Source organism: Camponotus vicinus, unplaced genomic scaffold (genome assembly GCF_025532165.1).
Source record: "Camponotus vicinus isolate PSW18456_S1 unplaced genomic scaffold, iyCamVici1.0 SCAF_4, whole genome shotgun sequence".
In the NCBI taxonomy this organism is placed as follows: Eukaryota; Metazoa; Arthropoda; class Insecta; order Hymenoptera; family Formicidae; genus Camponotus; species Camponotus vicinus.
In genome coordinates, this window is record NW_028141976.1 from 21,349,185 (window position 1) to 21,368,670 (window position 19,486).

Sequence of the window (19,486 nt, forward strand, 5' to 3'; positions counted from 1 at the left end):
GTTGGCAGCGCATCATTGGAGGCGCACCCGATTTCATATAAAACGCGGAAGTGCGTCAGGAATTAGGTCTGACTTAATAGGGGAAGTGATACACACGCGCGCGCCGGATGTGTGGATGCAACGTGCGGAGAATGAAGGAGAGGGAGAGAGAAAGAGAACGCGCCGCCCGATCATTTTCCGGCGAAATTGCCGAACCGCGTGGCCAGCCGAGCTTAAAGTTAATTTCATCGCTGGTTAGGTGTGTCTATCCGGCGCGGCAGACATAACTGGGCATTAATATCGCGTGCGTATATATACGTGTATACACGCGAAGGCAGAATCTCCGTTCGCGGCGGCACGTCCGCGGCTTAGATACGCCGCTGCACGGACGAGAGGGAACGATGAAACGACAATTAGCTTGAAATAGTGCTTCCGCCCAGGAGGAGCGCCAATGCCCTCCGTCCGACTCTCTCTCTCGCGCATCTACCCGTGCACCTCATATTACTTCGGACAGGATGCGTAAGCAAGCCGCATCGCGATGGTATGCGTCTCGAAATCATAAATGTCTCTCCCGGAATCTGTGGCGGATTTAGCGGATTTCGGTTGCGCCAATACACGTTCACACACATAGAACTGTCTTTGTTAAATTATAATGTTATAATGAAATCGTATTATTTAAAATCTCAAATTGATTCAACCTTTGTTGCAGCCGAATCTTGTGACACCAAATATTCTAAAGGAAACAAAGTTTAAATACTACATATTGAACTGTAGCGCGGCAGAAAATGAGAAGAGTTTAAATGTCAAAATAAGAGAGTAAATTTAAAAGTTAAAGGTACAATAAATATGCAGTTGATTCTAGAGTTCGCTAATTAAATTATCGCCCTTGTGTTATCCTCGCAATATCAACTGCGAGAATATCGTTTCTCGGCTCGCTTATTATTAAAATTTATTTTCACCGTCTTTTTCACGGACAATACTAAGACAATTTGCCGAAGTCAGAAACGTGTATACTTAACGTTTCACGGTGCTCTGTTCAACATTCATAACGGCATTAATAATCTGAGCATTGAATCGAGGTGCGGCGCGCGCCTCTTTCTTTCTCTCTCTCTCTCTCTCTCTCTTTCTTTCCCTTGGAAATATTTAGCTGCGAATCTCCGACTGCTCGCGCGAAACCTCGTTCATTATTTCCCTCCCTTCACGGAATTCCGTACCGGGATAGAAGCTTATATCGTGCCATCCGGGATAAGTTTCAGGGAAGCCGTAAAGTACACGTTCGTATAAAATATCGCCCGTGGATAGATTTGCAACAGATCGAACAGAGTTCGCGGGCACCATAAATCTTACGCGCCGGTATAGTCGGGAGATGCCAAAACATGGGAAATACGCATTTCATGAAAAGGTAACTAGATGTAGGAAGAGGATTTTCTCTTGATGAGATAAACACGATCGTTCGTAATGAACACTGTACAAAGGCAGGCATATTGCATAATTGAGTCTGTTATTTGATAAACTATATGTAAATTATCATTCTCTCTTTGAGTCGCAATTATTTCTCTCTGCAAAATATTTTTAAAATTAAAATTAAACTTGAATTTTGAATTTTTATATCATTTCGAATAATTCAAGCATTGTAGCTGTCACTCTATTAATTTTTACACATTTCCACTAATGTAAATTAATTTTGATCTTAATTTAACCTATTTTTCATCTTATTCTAATTCTAAAAATTAAAAAGGAACGAAAAGTAAGATAAACCGAGATCAAAATTAATCTACATTGGTAGAAATGGCATTTAATTAATCACACTAGACACTTCTATTTTCTATATTACTTATTACTTTTACATTTCTATTTTTTATATTACTTATTACTTACTATTTTTCTATATTAAATATTATTTTGGATTTGAAACTTGAAATTGACAGATAAAATTATCCTTAGTTTTATAGTATACATTTTAAGTAATTGAATGACAGAAGTCATAGAGACAACTCTAGAAATATGCCAAAAAGAAATATCGCTTATTATTTCGGGCGAGAAGCTATTACTGTCGTTTTATTAAACATGCCAAGAAATGTTGAGAAAAATATTAGATACCGTATTGTAAACGAATGAAACTCGACAGGGCTAACAAGTTGAATAATGTGTGACTAGCACGTTAGCCTTTGAATTATCATGGAACCTACGGCCTTTCTGACAACTGAGAAAAAGGAAGGAGTGCTAGGCACGTGGCGTTCAACAAAACCATTTAGCTATAAATAGAGCAATATTGCCGCGTAATGCTAAACATGGAAAACGGCTATGATCTAAAAATACGAAAGTTAAAGCGAAAGCGTTGTCTACGAAGCTGTGTAGACCAAGAATGCATTGAGCCACGTAATTTACTATTCTTGTTTGTTCTTTTTTGCGCGCAAATCGAGAAGAAATGGAAGGAAAACCCTTCGCCGAGATCGGTCACCACCATCGACCAAGAGAACAGCTCTGCAGACAGAACATATATAATGCAACGAACAATCGCAACCCTCGAAATTAGATTTACACGGCTAAGGTTGTCGCAGGGAGGTCGGAGGTCAGGTCTTTCCTTTCCGGAAAGAGTAAAGCCTTAAGGGTAAGGCACCTCGAACGATAGATGGGAGCGATGCGGGAAGCGTTAATTATCAGAACTCGGGGTGAGCTTGGGCAAACTTAATTTATATGAACGACGTGAAGTGGCCATTTCTTAGAAGTTAGTCGAATTGATCGGTTTTGGCGTAGCATCTCCGGAATATTTCAAACTATCCAGTGGTTTTTTTTAAATATAAGTACAATAAAACGATTATTTATAAGATATAATATAAATATAATATAATACATAAATGTAATATGTGATGTATGTAAGAAATAAATAATGATTAATCTCTTTAATATATTATTATATTATTGTTAATATATTATTAACAATAAAGATTTAATACATCAATCTTTATTGTTAATAATATATTAATAAACAAGAAAGAGTAAAATTTGAGAGAGATAGAAGCGATGAAAGATGAAGAAATGCTTTAACGAGATATCTTGCAAAACTTTTAGTACTAGAGATGATTAATTATGTAAGAAAGAGTATAACACCTGTCTGAAGAATAACAATAAACGCTCTTTCCGCGTGTTACTGCAAATAACGTAGCCGCTAACAAAAAAAGTATGATTATACTCGACATTCGTTAAATTACGTATACTTCGTATCTCACTGAGCGACAGTTATTAATTACGTTTCGTCACAATACTATTTCATCACGTTGACGCTATATATTTATCTATTAATTTATTAATTAATTGTATTCTCGATTTCTCCCTCCCTCTTTTTCGTTATATAATTTAAAATATTTATCAATTATTCTTTAGTTTACAATTCTGTCGTATATTAAATACACATTTATCAATTACGTAAATGTGATTGCGATAATAAATATCCCTGATTATAATCATGCTCTATAATATAATAATTTTCTCCTTTAGAAACAAATTTTAAAAGACTTATGAATTATGAACAGATATCATATATGACGGAGAATTACATGAAAATATTTTGTTAAATAATAATTAAAACAATAATGTAACTAAAAATTTAAACATTTAATATTAACATGATTGCTTGTAATATTTAGATCCACAGACCGTAAGATTTATTTGTACGGATAAATCCAATAAGTTATGATTATACCGATTTGATTGACGCGGGATGCTTCACGTCAAACGATGGATTGCTAGAATGACAAAGCATCCATTTCAAGAGCACAGTCTGCTTTGCTGCTCGCACGTTGCATGTAATATTGTTGGCAAGTTCCTTCCAACGAGATTGTATTCAAGCAAACAGTAAACGTACGTTGAGCAAACAGAAGCGAAAACGACGATCGCAATAATAACGCCAAAGATGTATTTGTCGAAGATAATTTGTCGTCAAATAACCACATATAGACGACTGCCTGATTATAATGGCGCATCTGAATACGTCCATATTGTGACCTATAATCATCGATATATCGAATGTATCGATCGATGGAACCATATTCTTCCGACGCGTTTACTTTGAAATATATAACAGAGGTAAAACCAAATTGTTCTCCATTCGCTGCGGTCCCTTCGCATAGCGATCTTGTTCGCATCATCGAACGCAGTCGATGAAAAATCATTCCCATCAATATAACGACGGCGTTTGTCGCACTTCGCAAATGGCGCGAGCGAACCTCATCGTCGCTGTCGCCGTTCTAACGTGGCGTTATCATCATCGTTAAAGAAAGGGACCAGCCTTCAAAGCGTCTTCTCTGTTTCTCTGCCGCATCGTTGTCTCGGCGCCGCGCGTCTCATTTCTACAGGCGTGTCGCACTCAAAATAATGACGACGAGACACGACTCGCTGCCCTTCGACCCTTCCTCAGGTCCATTCGACCCGAGGATCGTTACGTCTACGTATGTGGAAATGTCGCAACCCCCGTCCGCTATCTGCAATATCCTCCTAAGATTTTTCTTCATTACGCCGCGACCCGGCATGCCAGTCTCCTCTCTCTTTCTCTTACTTCTTCCCTCGACCGAAATGAAATTGAGTCCCCTTCTTCCTAGAGCGAAAAGACACGGCACGAGAACAAAAAGCCTGAAGAGAGGGTGGATGAGAACGAAACGGCAGAGGACGGCTCTGCAGTTGTGGCTCAACTAAAAATATCAAATGGTATGCTCCCCCCGCGCTTTGTTTTCCACTTTCCTACGTTCTACCTCATGCTTGACCAACGAATCGATTTCGAGGGCAATGAAGAAGGAGTCTGATCTTAGCGGAAGAAACGTTTATGAAAGGTCTCATTTCTTGCGATATCACGTACATACCTATGGATATCGAAGTTTTTATATCTGAGATATATCTATAATGATTTTAAAATGATTTTTTCTGTTAAAAAAATCAATTGCAATCTTCATTAATTCGAATCGAAAGAAAACAATAATTGATGAACAATGATAATGAAACAATAATTAAACGTACAATCTTATGTTAAAAAATATATAAGTAAATGTTGTTTATGAGAAAATTTCTAGCTAAAAAACATTTAATTGGGGCTTTAAAAAAATATTGTATTTTTCTCTTTTTAAATATAAATGTGAACATAGAATATGATTCTTTAAAGAGTAAATTTAATACTGGACTCGTTATTGAGTCAAGTTGATAATATGCATATCCGATTATTGTTTTCGAAATTATATTATTGTATATATAATTTAACATATCGTGTGTTCAAATTATGCGAGAGGTACACGATCGAATATTTCGCGAAATAATTACGTGATTTGTATATCGAAAATTAACCTAGAGGATTAAATGGCGATATTATTACAAGAATCGATTATACTATTTATGCAAATAATATTAATAATTTAATTAATTCCTAATATTCTCTTTTGCTTTTTATTTTTTCACGGGTTTTTACATTCTTGATTTTCCTATAATTTCTCTTTTATTTTGACAGAAAAAATAGGTAAATATGATAAATATTTAAACTTTAGCTTTTATCTACTTAGATTTGATCTAATAGGCAAATAAGAAATTAAAAAATCCAATTTAATCGAATGTCACAAGGAATATGAAAGTTAATTTCTCTCGAATGCAGAAAATGCTATGAAAACGCGCGACAGCCAAAGAGATGAAAAAGCTTTGTCGTGAGAAGACAAGAGAAAACAAGACAGAAGAGGGGAAACGAAACAGCCGGATGGGAGAATCTGAAAGCACATTTTTGCATTATCGTCACGTGCGCGGTCTTATTACTGGCACACGTGGTGTAATATTCTGCCCCTCATCTTCGCATCGGTTCGCGGCTTTCTTCTTTGGCCCTGGCGCGACTTCACACTCTTAGGGATGCGACAGGCGGTTCATTGCCACGATAGGAAGCGGGGGAGGGGAAGGGGAAAACAGGGGAACGACAGAAGGCGACGATGATCGAATGTTACCAAAGTTTGCGAAGAGTCGTGAGGATGATACATCTATTCTCTCATCCCCAATCTCGCGCACCCTTTCGATTCCTCGCGCGTAGAAGTTCCGCTCGCGCGAGAGAAGTTTGCGCCAAAGGTCGAGGGTTGCTCTATGCGCGCGATCGCAGCTGGCATCGTCGTCTCGTCGGCCTCTGGCTTTTCTCTCCACGTGTTCCACATTGCCTCTGCCACCCGGATATCGTCCATCCATGTCTTGCAATAATGGCTTCCGTACACTGGGACTCTCTTGCTCGTCTTCTTTCCCTGGCCGATCATCTTTCGTCGCGCCAACCGAATCGCCGCTGCCTTATGTTGCGAGCGACAGTCACGGAACGTGCTTCGACTCGAAAGCTGAAACGGTCGTTATCGTCTGATGGGATCCATGAAGACCAAGAGCCATTTTTAAGGGATATATCGCTAATACGCATAATATATCGCACCCTAAGCGATAATCATCGAGCAAGTTTTTAAACTTATTTCAGAAAAAGAAACTTTGCCCGCGGTGATAATATTTTATTGGATTATTTTTTTTAGTTACTTAAACCTCTCTCCGAGAACAATACTTGACGAATACTGCATTGATAAATTTCTTGGCATTAAGTCAATTTGCTAATGCAATTATACGAATCAGCTAATGAAGGAACAATATAATTTATCATATACATCACATCCATATTTAATTTTCTTGATTAGATAAAAATTACAAATATTTTTCTCACAAAGTTGATTTCAGAAAATTAAACATTTTCAATTTTTGCTGCATCCAAATTTTTTTATTATACTCTATTCATACATTTTTCCATTATTATATTGATTCCTAAAATAAAGGATTATATTATTTTTCTTGTTTATGATTTTATCTCTGGTATAGAATTGAAAGAGAAAAATAATTGCCTTGTATATCATGTTCATTTACTGGAAAAAAAATGTGTGTATGTATGTGTGTGTGTGCGCAAGATAGTAAGAGAGAGAGATTATATAAATAAAGGCTGATTTTTTTTTTAATATGGTATAGTTACCTTTCTATAGCATAATATCTATGCAAGAATAACATAACTAAAAACATGCATATAAAACTACATCTTATGTGAACTGTTTGTTGTTAAATCAACGGAATTTGTCATAATGAAAAAACTTGAAAGCTTCTTTGCAACAGTGTGCACTACATTTATATAAACTTAATTTCATAACTAATAATTATGATACATATTTAATATTGTTGTTGACATTTGCTTTAACAATGTATTCTAAAAAAGTTAAAGAGAAAATTATTATGTAATATTTCACAATATTCGCATAAAATAGATGTATTTACGCTGTTAAAGCTCTTTATATTTCAGTAATCTTTTATTTCCAATAATAAATAATATAAATTAAATAATCACGCATAACTAGATTTGAATTTAAATTCAAAAGATAAAGATTGACTTTAATTTCATTTAAAAAATATGGTTCTGAAATTGTGTCATATTAACAAAATATATATCAGTACTTTTATCGTTTGCATTTCATTACATAACATTAAGCGATACGAATCGTGTTCGCGTTTTAAATCGCATTATTTACTACATATAATGGACGTATAAAACTATATATAATGGACTTGTCAGTGCTTTTAAGTTGTCCTGGAAATCGTATTTCAAAGTAATGATTCGCATATAGGAGACAATTTTATTAACATCTGTAAATTGTATGCTTGATAGTTGCTCGATGAATTCGGCCGAATCGATGATATTTGAAAGATGAATTATAGAACGTGTCGAGCATATTTCGCGATGTACGATGTATAAAGTTTGTACGTGGAAATTAAACGATAGAAATATCGGTTCCATTGTTTACATCAAATTGAAAAAATTATATTAATGATGATTATTGTATGTGAATATACACATGTGTGTATGTATGTGTGCGCAATTATATGTGTATACTTTCACTTAAATAGAGAAACATTGTGCATGTGTAGAAACAATTGCTTATATAATGCGTGATAAATTTAGTCAATTTTTTCTTGTTTAAAAAATATTTAGACTAAAATAAAACAAGGAATCGCTCAAGTATTTCAAGTAATCGATTAATTAATCGAAAAAAGTAATTTTAAAACCGATATTGATGAAATCACGCCTCGAATGCGCCACACTAGCCACAATTGCGTTCATTTATCTCGCACGTTCGAGCTGTTAAAGGTTAATTTCGCTCTCCGCGGAAGTCAATATTTTCGACGCATCGAACAATCATGCATTGTGCAAGAAGAATATGCATCGTATCTTTCACATATACGTCCGGGGAACAGATCTCCACCGCCAGTATATATCTGAATTCCTGGGCACCTTATATATACATACGTCTAGCGTTTATATATGTGTGTATTGTACATATGGGTATATCTCTTCTCTCCGTATGTACGGAAAGATGGTGTTCAGAGCTTTTGCTCCTCGATGCAGAACCGCTTCCGCCGGCTCGCGTCCACTGCATTATTCAATTCTGATCGCTTGCAATAAAGAAGCGGAATAAGGGACGCACAATCGTTCTAGCACACCGCCACATGGATCGCGGCAGAGAGACACGTACACAATATTCTCCTCACCAGAAACTTTTCTATGTATTGTAGTTATAGTATCGATGCATGCGTATCGGCGATGATACACCCGCACAAAGTATCCCTCGCGATTTTCTTCAAACGATGCGTGTATCTTTGATAGAGATTGCATATCAAAACCGAGGATCTACATTTCCTACAATAAAATGTTCAGTAAAATGTTTGTCTAATATTTATGTTTTACTTAAATAAGAAGAAAATTGATTATATTATATAATCTAAAATTATAATAAGATTCTATTTTTTCAATAATATGTAAAGAAAGTAGGAAAAAGTGCGAACCGAAATAATTGCATCAGTGGAGATTGTGCCGATCAAGTTTCAGTCGAAAAAGCTCGACAAGACTAAACTACACTGGGGGATTCGTTAAAAAATATAAAAATATGCCTTTGAGGCAGGATTTCGTTGGTCTTTGCTTTGCAACTTAACGCCAAAGAACAGAAACCGTAACACGAGATTTTTCACGACACAGTTTTCTCCGCGTTATTACGATTTTGTCTAAAACAGTCGGTTTTACTGGAACGTAAAATTGAACTAATCAGAATCGCGGACGTTATTTCGTGATTTTTATTAGGGGATCTTTGGAGACATTTGACACAAAGAGGTTTACGGAGGAAGCGGTGAACTATTGACACGGAAATTCGAAGATAAAGAGAGAAATTGAGCGGGGGTGGGAAAAAGGAAGAGGAAAAAGAGAGATGACATCTCTTATCGAGGCATGGGCCCCAGAATGGCTCGAGAAAGATTGGATTTTCGCTTCGAATACGCCGCGCCGCGTCTGCGAGAGGCCGAGGGATTCCTCTCACGTCTCGCGCGATTCTATCTCGCCGGAGCGATGCCCAGCGAGATTCGCAGTCTCGCAGTCGCAGTCACAGGAAGCCGGTCGGGAAGTGATTTCAAAGCTAATGCATTGTCGCATAAATATATAACGTGAAGAAAACGTAGAGACTCGCTTCCTCGAACAAGTCGGGTGCTGCGACGCGCCGCTGACAATAGGGCACGGGAAACTTTTATCGCGAAATTATGCGGCATGACGAATCGCGGAATTCGGACCTCGTCTGCGATAAAGTAGGTCGTGCGTCCGAGGAAAATGTCCGACTTTCGCGAAAGTGGCAATCGATGGCAATGTCCCAACTAGGAGGAGGAAACGAAATGGACAGAGAGAACGAAAGAATAATAAGAAAATAAAAATATTATATATATAAAGTTATATTTAACATACTTTTTGTAAATTGTCTTCTTTTACGTTAGAGAGAAAGAGAAAAATAATTCTAAGAAAACCATGTATCTCTCGCAGGAAAAATATAACCCGAGAAAAACATACTCGCTCTCGAACAAACCGACAGCGCACAGTCGATGATATTCGCGGCGGGGGGATCTTTATCGCAGAATTATGCAACGCGACGAGTCGTCGACCTCGGATTTCATCTACGATAAAATAGAACGTGTCCGAGGAAAAATTCGAAAGACACTATCTGTCTGCAACGATTGAGATAAAAATTCAGATTTTCGACACAGATAGATAAATTAATCATGATTACATATATTAATTTAAATTCTAATTTTTGTGTAATAATATATAAGGTTTCATTGTAATCTAATTATTTACATGTCAGCGATATAGTGTAAAATACAAATACTTGGACAGTGCAGATGCACGTACGCCTTGTAGTGACGATAATTTATGAACTCAGTCGTTGCGCCGCTAATCGCAGCTCGTTAACCGGATTTAACAACCATCCTTTCCGCATGTAAAATCGTATCGCGCCATGCGTTTAATTGCTCGAAGCTCAAGCGTACTGAATTATTTTGCTTTCATTTGCAAAAGTGCGAAATACAATAATAAATTCAAGTATTGATAAGGAATTTTCAAGACGTAATTGATCTTGAAAATCTCTATTATATATACACGAAGATACTACAAGAAATAAAAGATGAGAGAAAAATTTCACAAGACGCTTTCTCTATATTCTTATAATAATATAATACTTACAAATAGTATACGCGTGCGTGTTTTTAGCTTTAAAACTTTAAAAAGTAGTCTCTCTTTCTTTCACATTTTGAAATCTCAAACGAGTGCACGTAACTCGTACAGCCGCAAGATTTTTACAAGCAATAAAACGATCAGAGGAGAAAAGCGCTCTCGCTCAAAGCGGAAAACGTGTTACCGGAGCCCGTGGATCTCTTCTTATCGAGATATCGCAACGGACTCCGATTTCTGCAGACGCGCGCGCGCTTTCGTTCTTTCTCGCGCGCGCAGCTGGTGTCCTTTTAACGCGATGCCGGATGGCAATAAACCACGGAAACTGGTTGGCGGTATATGGCCGAAGAAGAGAAGGCATAGGATTTACGCGGGATTGTATTACCGGGTGGGGTGTTAGCCAGCTGCCCGGTGTCGCGTTTTATAACGTTACGACTGACATTAGCCCCCCCCCCCCCGCTCCTCTCCCCGCAGTATGTCCCCCGTGTTTATCCGCGGCCGCAACAAGCGCGAGCCGCACATGCTCGCATTAAAACCGCGGTCAGCGCGACCATTAACACCGCTATTCTTACCGAATGTTTGCACGGCATCTCGATTCGTGAGGCCGACGATTGTCGTCGTCCGATAATAATGACACGTTGCATTAGATCGTAATTTGTTTACAAACTGATGGATTTATAGAAAATAATTTTTTCTTATTCCTTATGTTTTGTCCCAAACGGAAGAGCATATTTGGTGTTTTAATGATTATGATCAATTTAATATAATGATATTATATATGCGCCCATGGATGTATAACCATATCAGTTTCGCCGTATGGGAAACATTCACGGAGATTTCATTTCACGATATTACTCAGGCTTACGTAGCTTTATGCGAAATATGAGAAAATCCTCAAAAATGATATTGCGACATAAATTTCGCTCGGAGCAATCTGATAACTTCTTGCGGAGGTATTACTTGGGCTTGCAGCTAGTTTGTACATGATGTATAAAAATATGCGGGAATCTACTTTGTTGGAAGAATTTGAGAATGCAAACTTATGAAGCAACTTGTGCTTAAGTTTACAACCTCTTCCTCATTATTTTTATCTCATTTATTATCGATTTTTCTACATGCATATACAAAAATTGAGTTAAGGAGTGTTTGACAAAAAAATGTTATTCAACAATCCTTGCATTCAATTATTTTTCATTAAGAGATAACTTGAGTGCCACTCGTAAAGACCTTTCATTTTCTGCGTATAATATTATATATAGTATTAGTAATATTATATATAGTACATATAACATCTAGACAATGCACATACGCGAATGCGAAATTTAGCTAAAGATAATAGATATAAAGCTTTGCGTAGTTTACGAGATGCCTTGCAGCTTTAAAATTGTAATACCGCCTTCGCGGCACAGAAAGAGAGAGAGGGAAAGAGAGAGAGAGACGCATTTCTCTTTGAATATTCAATGGTATCGCACCTATTATTATGTGCGCATGCAAGAGCTACGTCGCCGCAGCCTCCTACGTTTAGGAGTCAGGCGCGAAACAATTCTCTCTCTCTCTCTCAGCGCGGTAATCGAGCGATTAAAATTATAATCTCGGCGTAATCACGCCATTCTATTACGGCGCGTAGCGCACCGCGCGAGTCTAATTAATATTAAAAGGCCGAAATTAATAATTAGAAGCGTCGCGCGAGAAAGCAGACTGTCGGAAGGCGCGGCTACGCGTTGACGTGCCCTCGCGAAACAATGGCCGGGAGAGCGGCAGACTTTATTATCCGTCGGGAGCAGTGTCAGAAACGATCGTAATTTTTCACCTGAGAGTGGGATTCAATTTCAATTGCGACGCGTCGCGTTACCTGTATGTTTCTCTGTCATCCTATCTTCTCTTTTGAAACGCGCGTTTGGGGCGGACTCGAGCGCGGATCGGGGGTATCAGATTTTTATTAGGATTCTTTTTACGTGTATACCTCCTATGGGGCTCTCCGTAGTGTCTTCCACGACAATCGTCTCACCTGAAGACGCCTTCGTCTGCGCGACGCGATCTCCTCGAGAGAGATCGCAGATAAGCGCCGCTCGTGACAAACGATCGAGTATCAACGGCCTCTGAGATTTTTCACGCCCTCCCTTTTCGGAAGGGCCCATTATGTTTTCTAGTAGCCGGAGACTACCGGAATAACGTTACTACAGAATAGATATCTCACTTTAGATGTTAGATACGCTAGTTTAATTTTGGACAGGAGGATTTACGTAGAACAGAGAACGATAGACGTTAAAGATTTCATAATGAACGTATTTATTATTAGATGGAATGGAATTTCTCTCTCATAATGCTGAAAATGCAAAGAGATAGGTATCTCATATTGCGAGTATTATTGTTCCATTTTATTGAACTTTGAAGGAGATTAAAATTTATATAATCCAAACGATGAAAGATTTAAACAAAATTTTAAAATATAAATTACTAGAAATTGCTTTATTGGATTAATATTATAATAATAAAATAATTGACAATTACATTTAGACTCGTCGTGTTTTCTATTTTTCTCGAAGAACCTTCTGTCACTCATTGATGCTTAATGAAGGACTCGCGATAAAAATTTTTGTAATGGCGTAGAAACTGTGTATGACACTCGCCGCTCACAATCATTCCATTCCATTTCCACCATGAAACATGCGTTACATCATAATTGGATCACACGCTCGATCCTATCCTCAGCGCGCACAACTGAAACAGTCCAATCTTCCACTCAGACGACACTCGACTCAATATGTGGCAGCAACGCCGCTCGCAATTACCTCTTTAACTTTCAATATATCAGACAGCCGTCCAATTGGTTTAATCGGTGAAGGTGTTGTGTACACATTCATACAATTTACATCTACCATCGTGTCGCCTAGTTAGAGAAGCTACCTGCTTAAAGTGACGTTGGGTCCTTTCGTGACTGGACTACGACTTAACTTAGATCAGGGGCATCTTAACTTCGCAGCAACGAGAACTGCGTAATCCGGCCAGGTTGCTGACGATCAAACTCGGTACTCCTCGACCTACTTTTACATTGGCTAAAGGAGCATCCTTGCACGTTTTCGAACTTCCTTTCCAAAAGTCGTACCGCGGCAACTTCTCGCTTTAGCTTTACGTTTATGTCCCTGAGTTAGATTAAGCTGTCACAAGAAAAATCACCGAACCGTTCGAATCAACGGGAACGACGTTTGAAATTTGTAATATGTTTTTGAGTAACCCAGCAATCTCGATGGAAATTTATACGATAAACTGAAAATTGGATTGAAAAATATATTAACTCCAGACTATCATGTATCGCGATGTTTTTTTATAATTGGAAATACCGACAAAGTTTTATCGATATTATTTAAATGTGATACAAAGCTACGATAATAATGTAACTTTGCAAAAGCATTGGTTTATATATTTGTCTCACGTTTTCTTTGCTGCGCTATTAACGATAATTAGCGAAGAAAGAGCCATGCATCGTGACCGACGCGCTAGAGAACGGACCGACCGGTAACTTAATCCATCGTATCGATTAGGAAATATAACCCAATTTTAGCTAACCGATTTACTCGCACAAATGGATTAACCCGCCTTGCAGAGGGGCCACGGCGTGAACACGCCGAATTGCTGCTTACTCCGTTCTTCCGTAGTGCAATCCCGGCTTCACTGTCTCTCCTTTTTCGTCGTTCATCTTGTTTTCAGTCACTCCCCTTGCTTCATTTGTCTGTTACGTGCAATCAAGAATCTGGTTGTCCCAGCCGGAGCATCGTACATCTGTCCAAAGGTTCCAGAAAAGAAAGAGAGATAGATAGAGATAGAGAGAGAAAGAGAGAGAGAGACCCAGAGGTTAGATTTATTTCTTATGAAAAACTCCTAAAGCTTCAATTTGGATAGTCAAATTTGATACGGAAATAATCGCATCGTAAATTAATCGCCTAAGTTAATTAATGTTTAGGTGAAAAAAATAATGCCAGTAAATTAATTTGATTTATTAATCAGCAATAGTGTCATATATATGAGTAAATTTTAAATTACCAATATCAACAATAAAAATGTTACATCATACACGAAACTATTTTACACGTAAAAAGATCAATCTCTATTAAATTTTTGAAAAATTTATTTTATATTGATATTTTATATTTTATATTGATACATAGATAAAAGAAACTGTGGGAAAATTGAAATATTTTCTGTACGTCACACAGAAAGAGAATTAAATTATATAGATATATTTTTTATATCTTTTATTAAATTACACACTTTTTCATCGACAATTGAATTATTTCGGAGTGCAGGTCCTTTCATACACATTAATTTTTTGTCAAATAATTCAAAGTTCAAATAAGGCTATTTTTGGATATTTTCCAGCTTTCAGAAAAACCTCCATTATTTTATCATTAAGCTTTTTTCCCCATGATATTTGCCAAATGTCGAGCATGCTAATACTTTTAGTAAATTAATTTTATGCCGCGGGTTCTATTCCTAAATTGATGATCCCAAGGAAAAAGTAATATTTATTACGTAGGATTTCTTCTCTCGTATATCTTTTATTTTTTTCTACGCCGCATAAGAACGACGGGACTTCTGCCAGTGATATTTTTTCATGTCGTGTCTGATTGCTTCCTGCTCCGGGAAATATGAGCAGACGTTTATAGGATCGCGAAGCGTCAGGATCTAAGCACGATTATTTATGGTATTTGTCGGACTGGATTTGTTAAGCAACTTATAAACTGTGTGAGGCATACGACACATCTCAACGATTTCTTCAAAGGGAAGGAAAACGCTCGTCTTTCAGAACTTTAAAACATACCTCTGTCTCAGTTTATATTTAAAATCTTTGTTTGTAGAATTCATCATTTCTAAAAAATGCGAATATGAAATTTTTCTACGTTTGTAGTGATAAAAAATTACAATTTACAAGACGGTAAAAATTCCCAAACCACTATTCTTACAAATTATTAATATATTTTTGAAATTATATAGTAAGAAAAAAATTGTTAAACAATTTAATCTTGATTATGCTGGATAAATAAAGAAAGAGTTTATTTATTTAATAAGCGTAATTAATAAAAAAACTTTTCCACACAGAAAAACTTTGATCTATACACATGTATATTATATTCCGGAAATATTTTTCTTTAAGTCACTTTAAATCACTTCGTCTATATGTACCATGAAAGTGAAACGTTATCTTAAGGCGATGAGTTCAAGATTAAGTCCAATACCTTGACTGCTTTCTCGTCGAACCCGTGTAAAACCAATTTGAAAAAGATTTCGTGAGTATTCGATTTAACCAGCCGAGCTCGTATTCAGAGGCTTTATACCATGTGAATTTTTAAGCAGAAAATCCAATATTGGCGTCGCGGCGCATTGTTAAGTTCCCGCTTGTTTCCTTTTTTTTGGTCGCTTTAGTCCTCCCTCTTCGCTCTTCCCTTTATATCTCTCGTCCCTATCAAACGTACTGTCAATCGAGTTATTCTTACGGGATTTCAGGCCACGGCGGAACGAGTCATACATTATGGCGTGCGCATAATGCTATTCATGAGTTCGCATGATTATCGGAAAACTATATTTATTCTAGGCACCATATTAAATCTCTGTTTCGATGTTGGCCCTTCATCCGGCCGGCTTCGACCGCGCTTATCCCCAGTCCCTCGATGGGGGGGACGAAGATAAATATCGTCGATGATGAAAATAAAATTCTTGACACAGGTCCGACGGCTAAAGGCCTTAACCTTGTCACCCACGCGAATGTCATTCTCCGAAAGCCCATGGGTCTCGTGCAATGATACGCGGCCCGTCAATGTCGAGCTTAATGGCGGCATCTGCATCTTTTATAAGCTCCGGGAATGCGTTATCTGCATCCCCGAACGCATATCGCCTAGTTCATGTAGTTCGCCGGCGTTTGCCGCCTCCGCAAGCACACGTGCGCCAAAACAGATACCAGTTTGTCGATTTATCGGCGGTACGTATCGCCCTTGGAGCAATGTTTCGGATCAAGCGATCGACTAGAGTATGTACAGTCAACCCTTCCATTTATTACCCGACACATCGATACGTATCGGCATGAATTAACTAATAATCAACAGTAAGCGAGATACGTGGGAGATACTAATCGACGTTGACTATATTCCGATTTGCGCTTGCAATCACGCCAAGAACTACTTGTCATACCTGATAATTCGATTCCTAGTTATTAATGCGTCGAATCATTAAGGAGCCGCGAACAATTTGATTTAAACGTACTATATTGACATAGGATGTAATCGTGTGTGACATAACTTTCACGTTGCGTCTCAGACTATTTTAATAACATCGATTATTGCTTATTGTTTCAGGCTTCCGCCACCGCAACAGCAAGTGACGGTGGGTTCTCTGGGCGGCGGTTTAGGTGGTGCCGGAAATGGCGGTACCGCTACAGTAGGCGCGCAAGGCCAAGCTATGGTGATGCCGGGTTTTCCACTTCGCGCCGCAGCGGTGCCGCATTATTCCCCGTATTCGCCGTCGCGCTTTCACATCGATAAACGTTGTCAGCATAGATGCTCTTGGAAATGCTTCTCGATCGCCCTGATACTCTTGGCCGTGGCGCTTACAGCAATGCTGGCATACTTCGCTGGTAAGTAATTATGTAATGTTTATAACATTAAAATAATCTCTTCCGCCAAGTTTCAATCGATGTAATTTCGTTATATTTTGCATGACAATTAATTTTGAATCAAACAAATATTTGATTAGATTAACAATCAGGTTAAACTGTCTAAAGATATAGTCAAATTTGTATTTGTAATATACGACAGCGAGGGGCCATTTAATACAACGATTCCATAAATAATATTTACCTCGGCGTAAATTTGAATGAGCCGTTTTTATTAGTCCCAAAGCGCACGTCCGAGTCGTAACACGCCGCCGGCGTCCACACAATTCTATTGCTGGCTGACCCGAAATTCACGGTACAATAATTCATTATTAACTTGCAAATCTGGTTACGACGAACCCAACCCACCTAATGCTAAAATCCATCGGAACGTCGGCATTACTGCACCATGCTAATTCCTATATGCAATGGGGGATTATACATATATGACTGACACTATAACATTCCTCGCAAAGGCATGACGAATTTCGCGTAATCATGTAAATCATGACCAAATGAGATTCGCAAATGTTAGAATGCGCCTAATTTATATTTTTGCTCCATTTATAAAGAAACAATAAGGATAAGGCAACGGGAAATTATTTATATGACAGCAGCTCTTTTAATGCGTTAAAATAAAAATCTTTTATTCAAATATGCAATTTAGATAATGTATTTAAAATTTAATAAACAAAAACGGTCAAAATGAACAAAGCATGAAATTAGTAAAGAAAAAAGCACAAAAGACTCAACCAAATTCGAGGGAGAGTAAACTATCCGAAATATTTTACATTGTAACGGTGCTATATGCGCCCGCAAAACGCACTGTATACCTACGATACACATTGACATTTTTCTTGCAACGACGGTACACGTAACATTGCTGCAACAGCATTATTTTACGGTTGACGTTTACGGTGTTTCTTTGCGACAGAAGCAGCTTCGGGTTATAAAACACGCGAGTCCATTTTATTTTGCGCTACGTTGAAACGTTTGTTACAAAGGGATATTGCTGGACCGTTATAAACTTCCAAAATGCAGCATCAAAGGCATTATTTCCACGATGTTTCAGTTATAAATATGTCAAAGAAGTTTTTTACGTAATGAAGAAATACAATACATAAAATACATAAAAGTAACATTTTATGAACATATTTTTTATTTTTGCTTTTAGTAAAATCAATTTACTTTTCATTTTAAATTCAACTTCCACTATTAAATTATTATTATTATTATCATATCCGCAGAATGGAGTTTATTTTCGAGTAAAATAACGTAGATGGAATTCGCAGCTTTTAGAAAAACTAAAAACCAATTATTATATTGTCACGTTCCTGGAACAGAATCTTCGCATTTTGTGTAGTGAACAATGCAATCAAATGAGATAACGTAAGCAAGGATGTATGTCGCCTTCGAGAAAATTAAATACTGTTCCACAGCAAGTCCGGATCTTCTGTGAGGAGCTATACAAGCGTAACATTACTAGCGTAATGGTTCATTTAACACGGAATGGTTGGTTCCATCCGGTTAGGGAGAGGCAGAAATATTACTTGTCGATAGTGAGAGAGGAAGCGTTTCGATGGCATGGGGTACATTTTACCCATAATGCTTATAGTTCAGAAACTACAAACCGTAGCGCGTCGAATGGGCATGAGAAAGAAGTGAATATATTCGAATTTATATGAATCGATAACACGTCTCTCTCTATATTTACTAATAATGTATCTAACAGCGGCTCCCCATAGAAGACATAGAAGATATTTCATTTCAGAGATAACAATATAATAATAATGTATCTTTATCATTTCACGTATCACCGATTTTAACATTTTCAAGCTTAATTATATACTCGCTAAGAAAACAAGACAACAAATTATCAGAGATTATAAATATGTATCTTTGCTAAACGAATCAAGCATTTCGCGGGGCAATGGCCTAGTCGACGCACAAATCGATAGCCGTGCAACTAACGGCGTACTACACCCGGTACACCCGATGGCTAATATTGACAAATTTTGTTACGTAAATAATTTACAGCGTAATTTCACGATATATACAAACATGATATCTTACTGAAGTTAAACAAGACAACGCGGTATTTTTGCCGTTATTGTAATTGTAAATTCTATAAAAATATTCGTGATAAGACAAATCATTCTCGTTGATCCATGCTGTTAAGACCAAATGTTAAAAAAAATGTTAAAAAAATATCGTCTCGGTATTACTTCAGGCTATTATTGTTACAAAAAGAACTCAGAAAATGACTTCATCAGGTCTGTTATGCTAATGTAGAAGCC

General features: G+C 37.5%; 1 protein-coding gene across 13 annotated transcripts in view; it reads left to right on the plus strand.

Moving 5' to 3' along the window:
- Positions 1–19,486, plus strand: part of Ten-a (Teneurin-a transmembrane protein) — a 448,925-nt gene that overhangs the window by 396,744 nt on the left and 32,695 nt on the right. For all 13 annotated transcript variants that reach the window (XM_083098478.1, XM_083098483.1, XM_083098481.1 and 10 more), the window contains one exon: positions 16,894–17,171. In XM_083098478.1, coding sequence (XP_082954604.1) covers positions 16,894–17,171 — 278 coding nt within the window. The remainder of the gene's footprint in view (positions 1–16,893; positions 17,172–19,486) is intronic.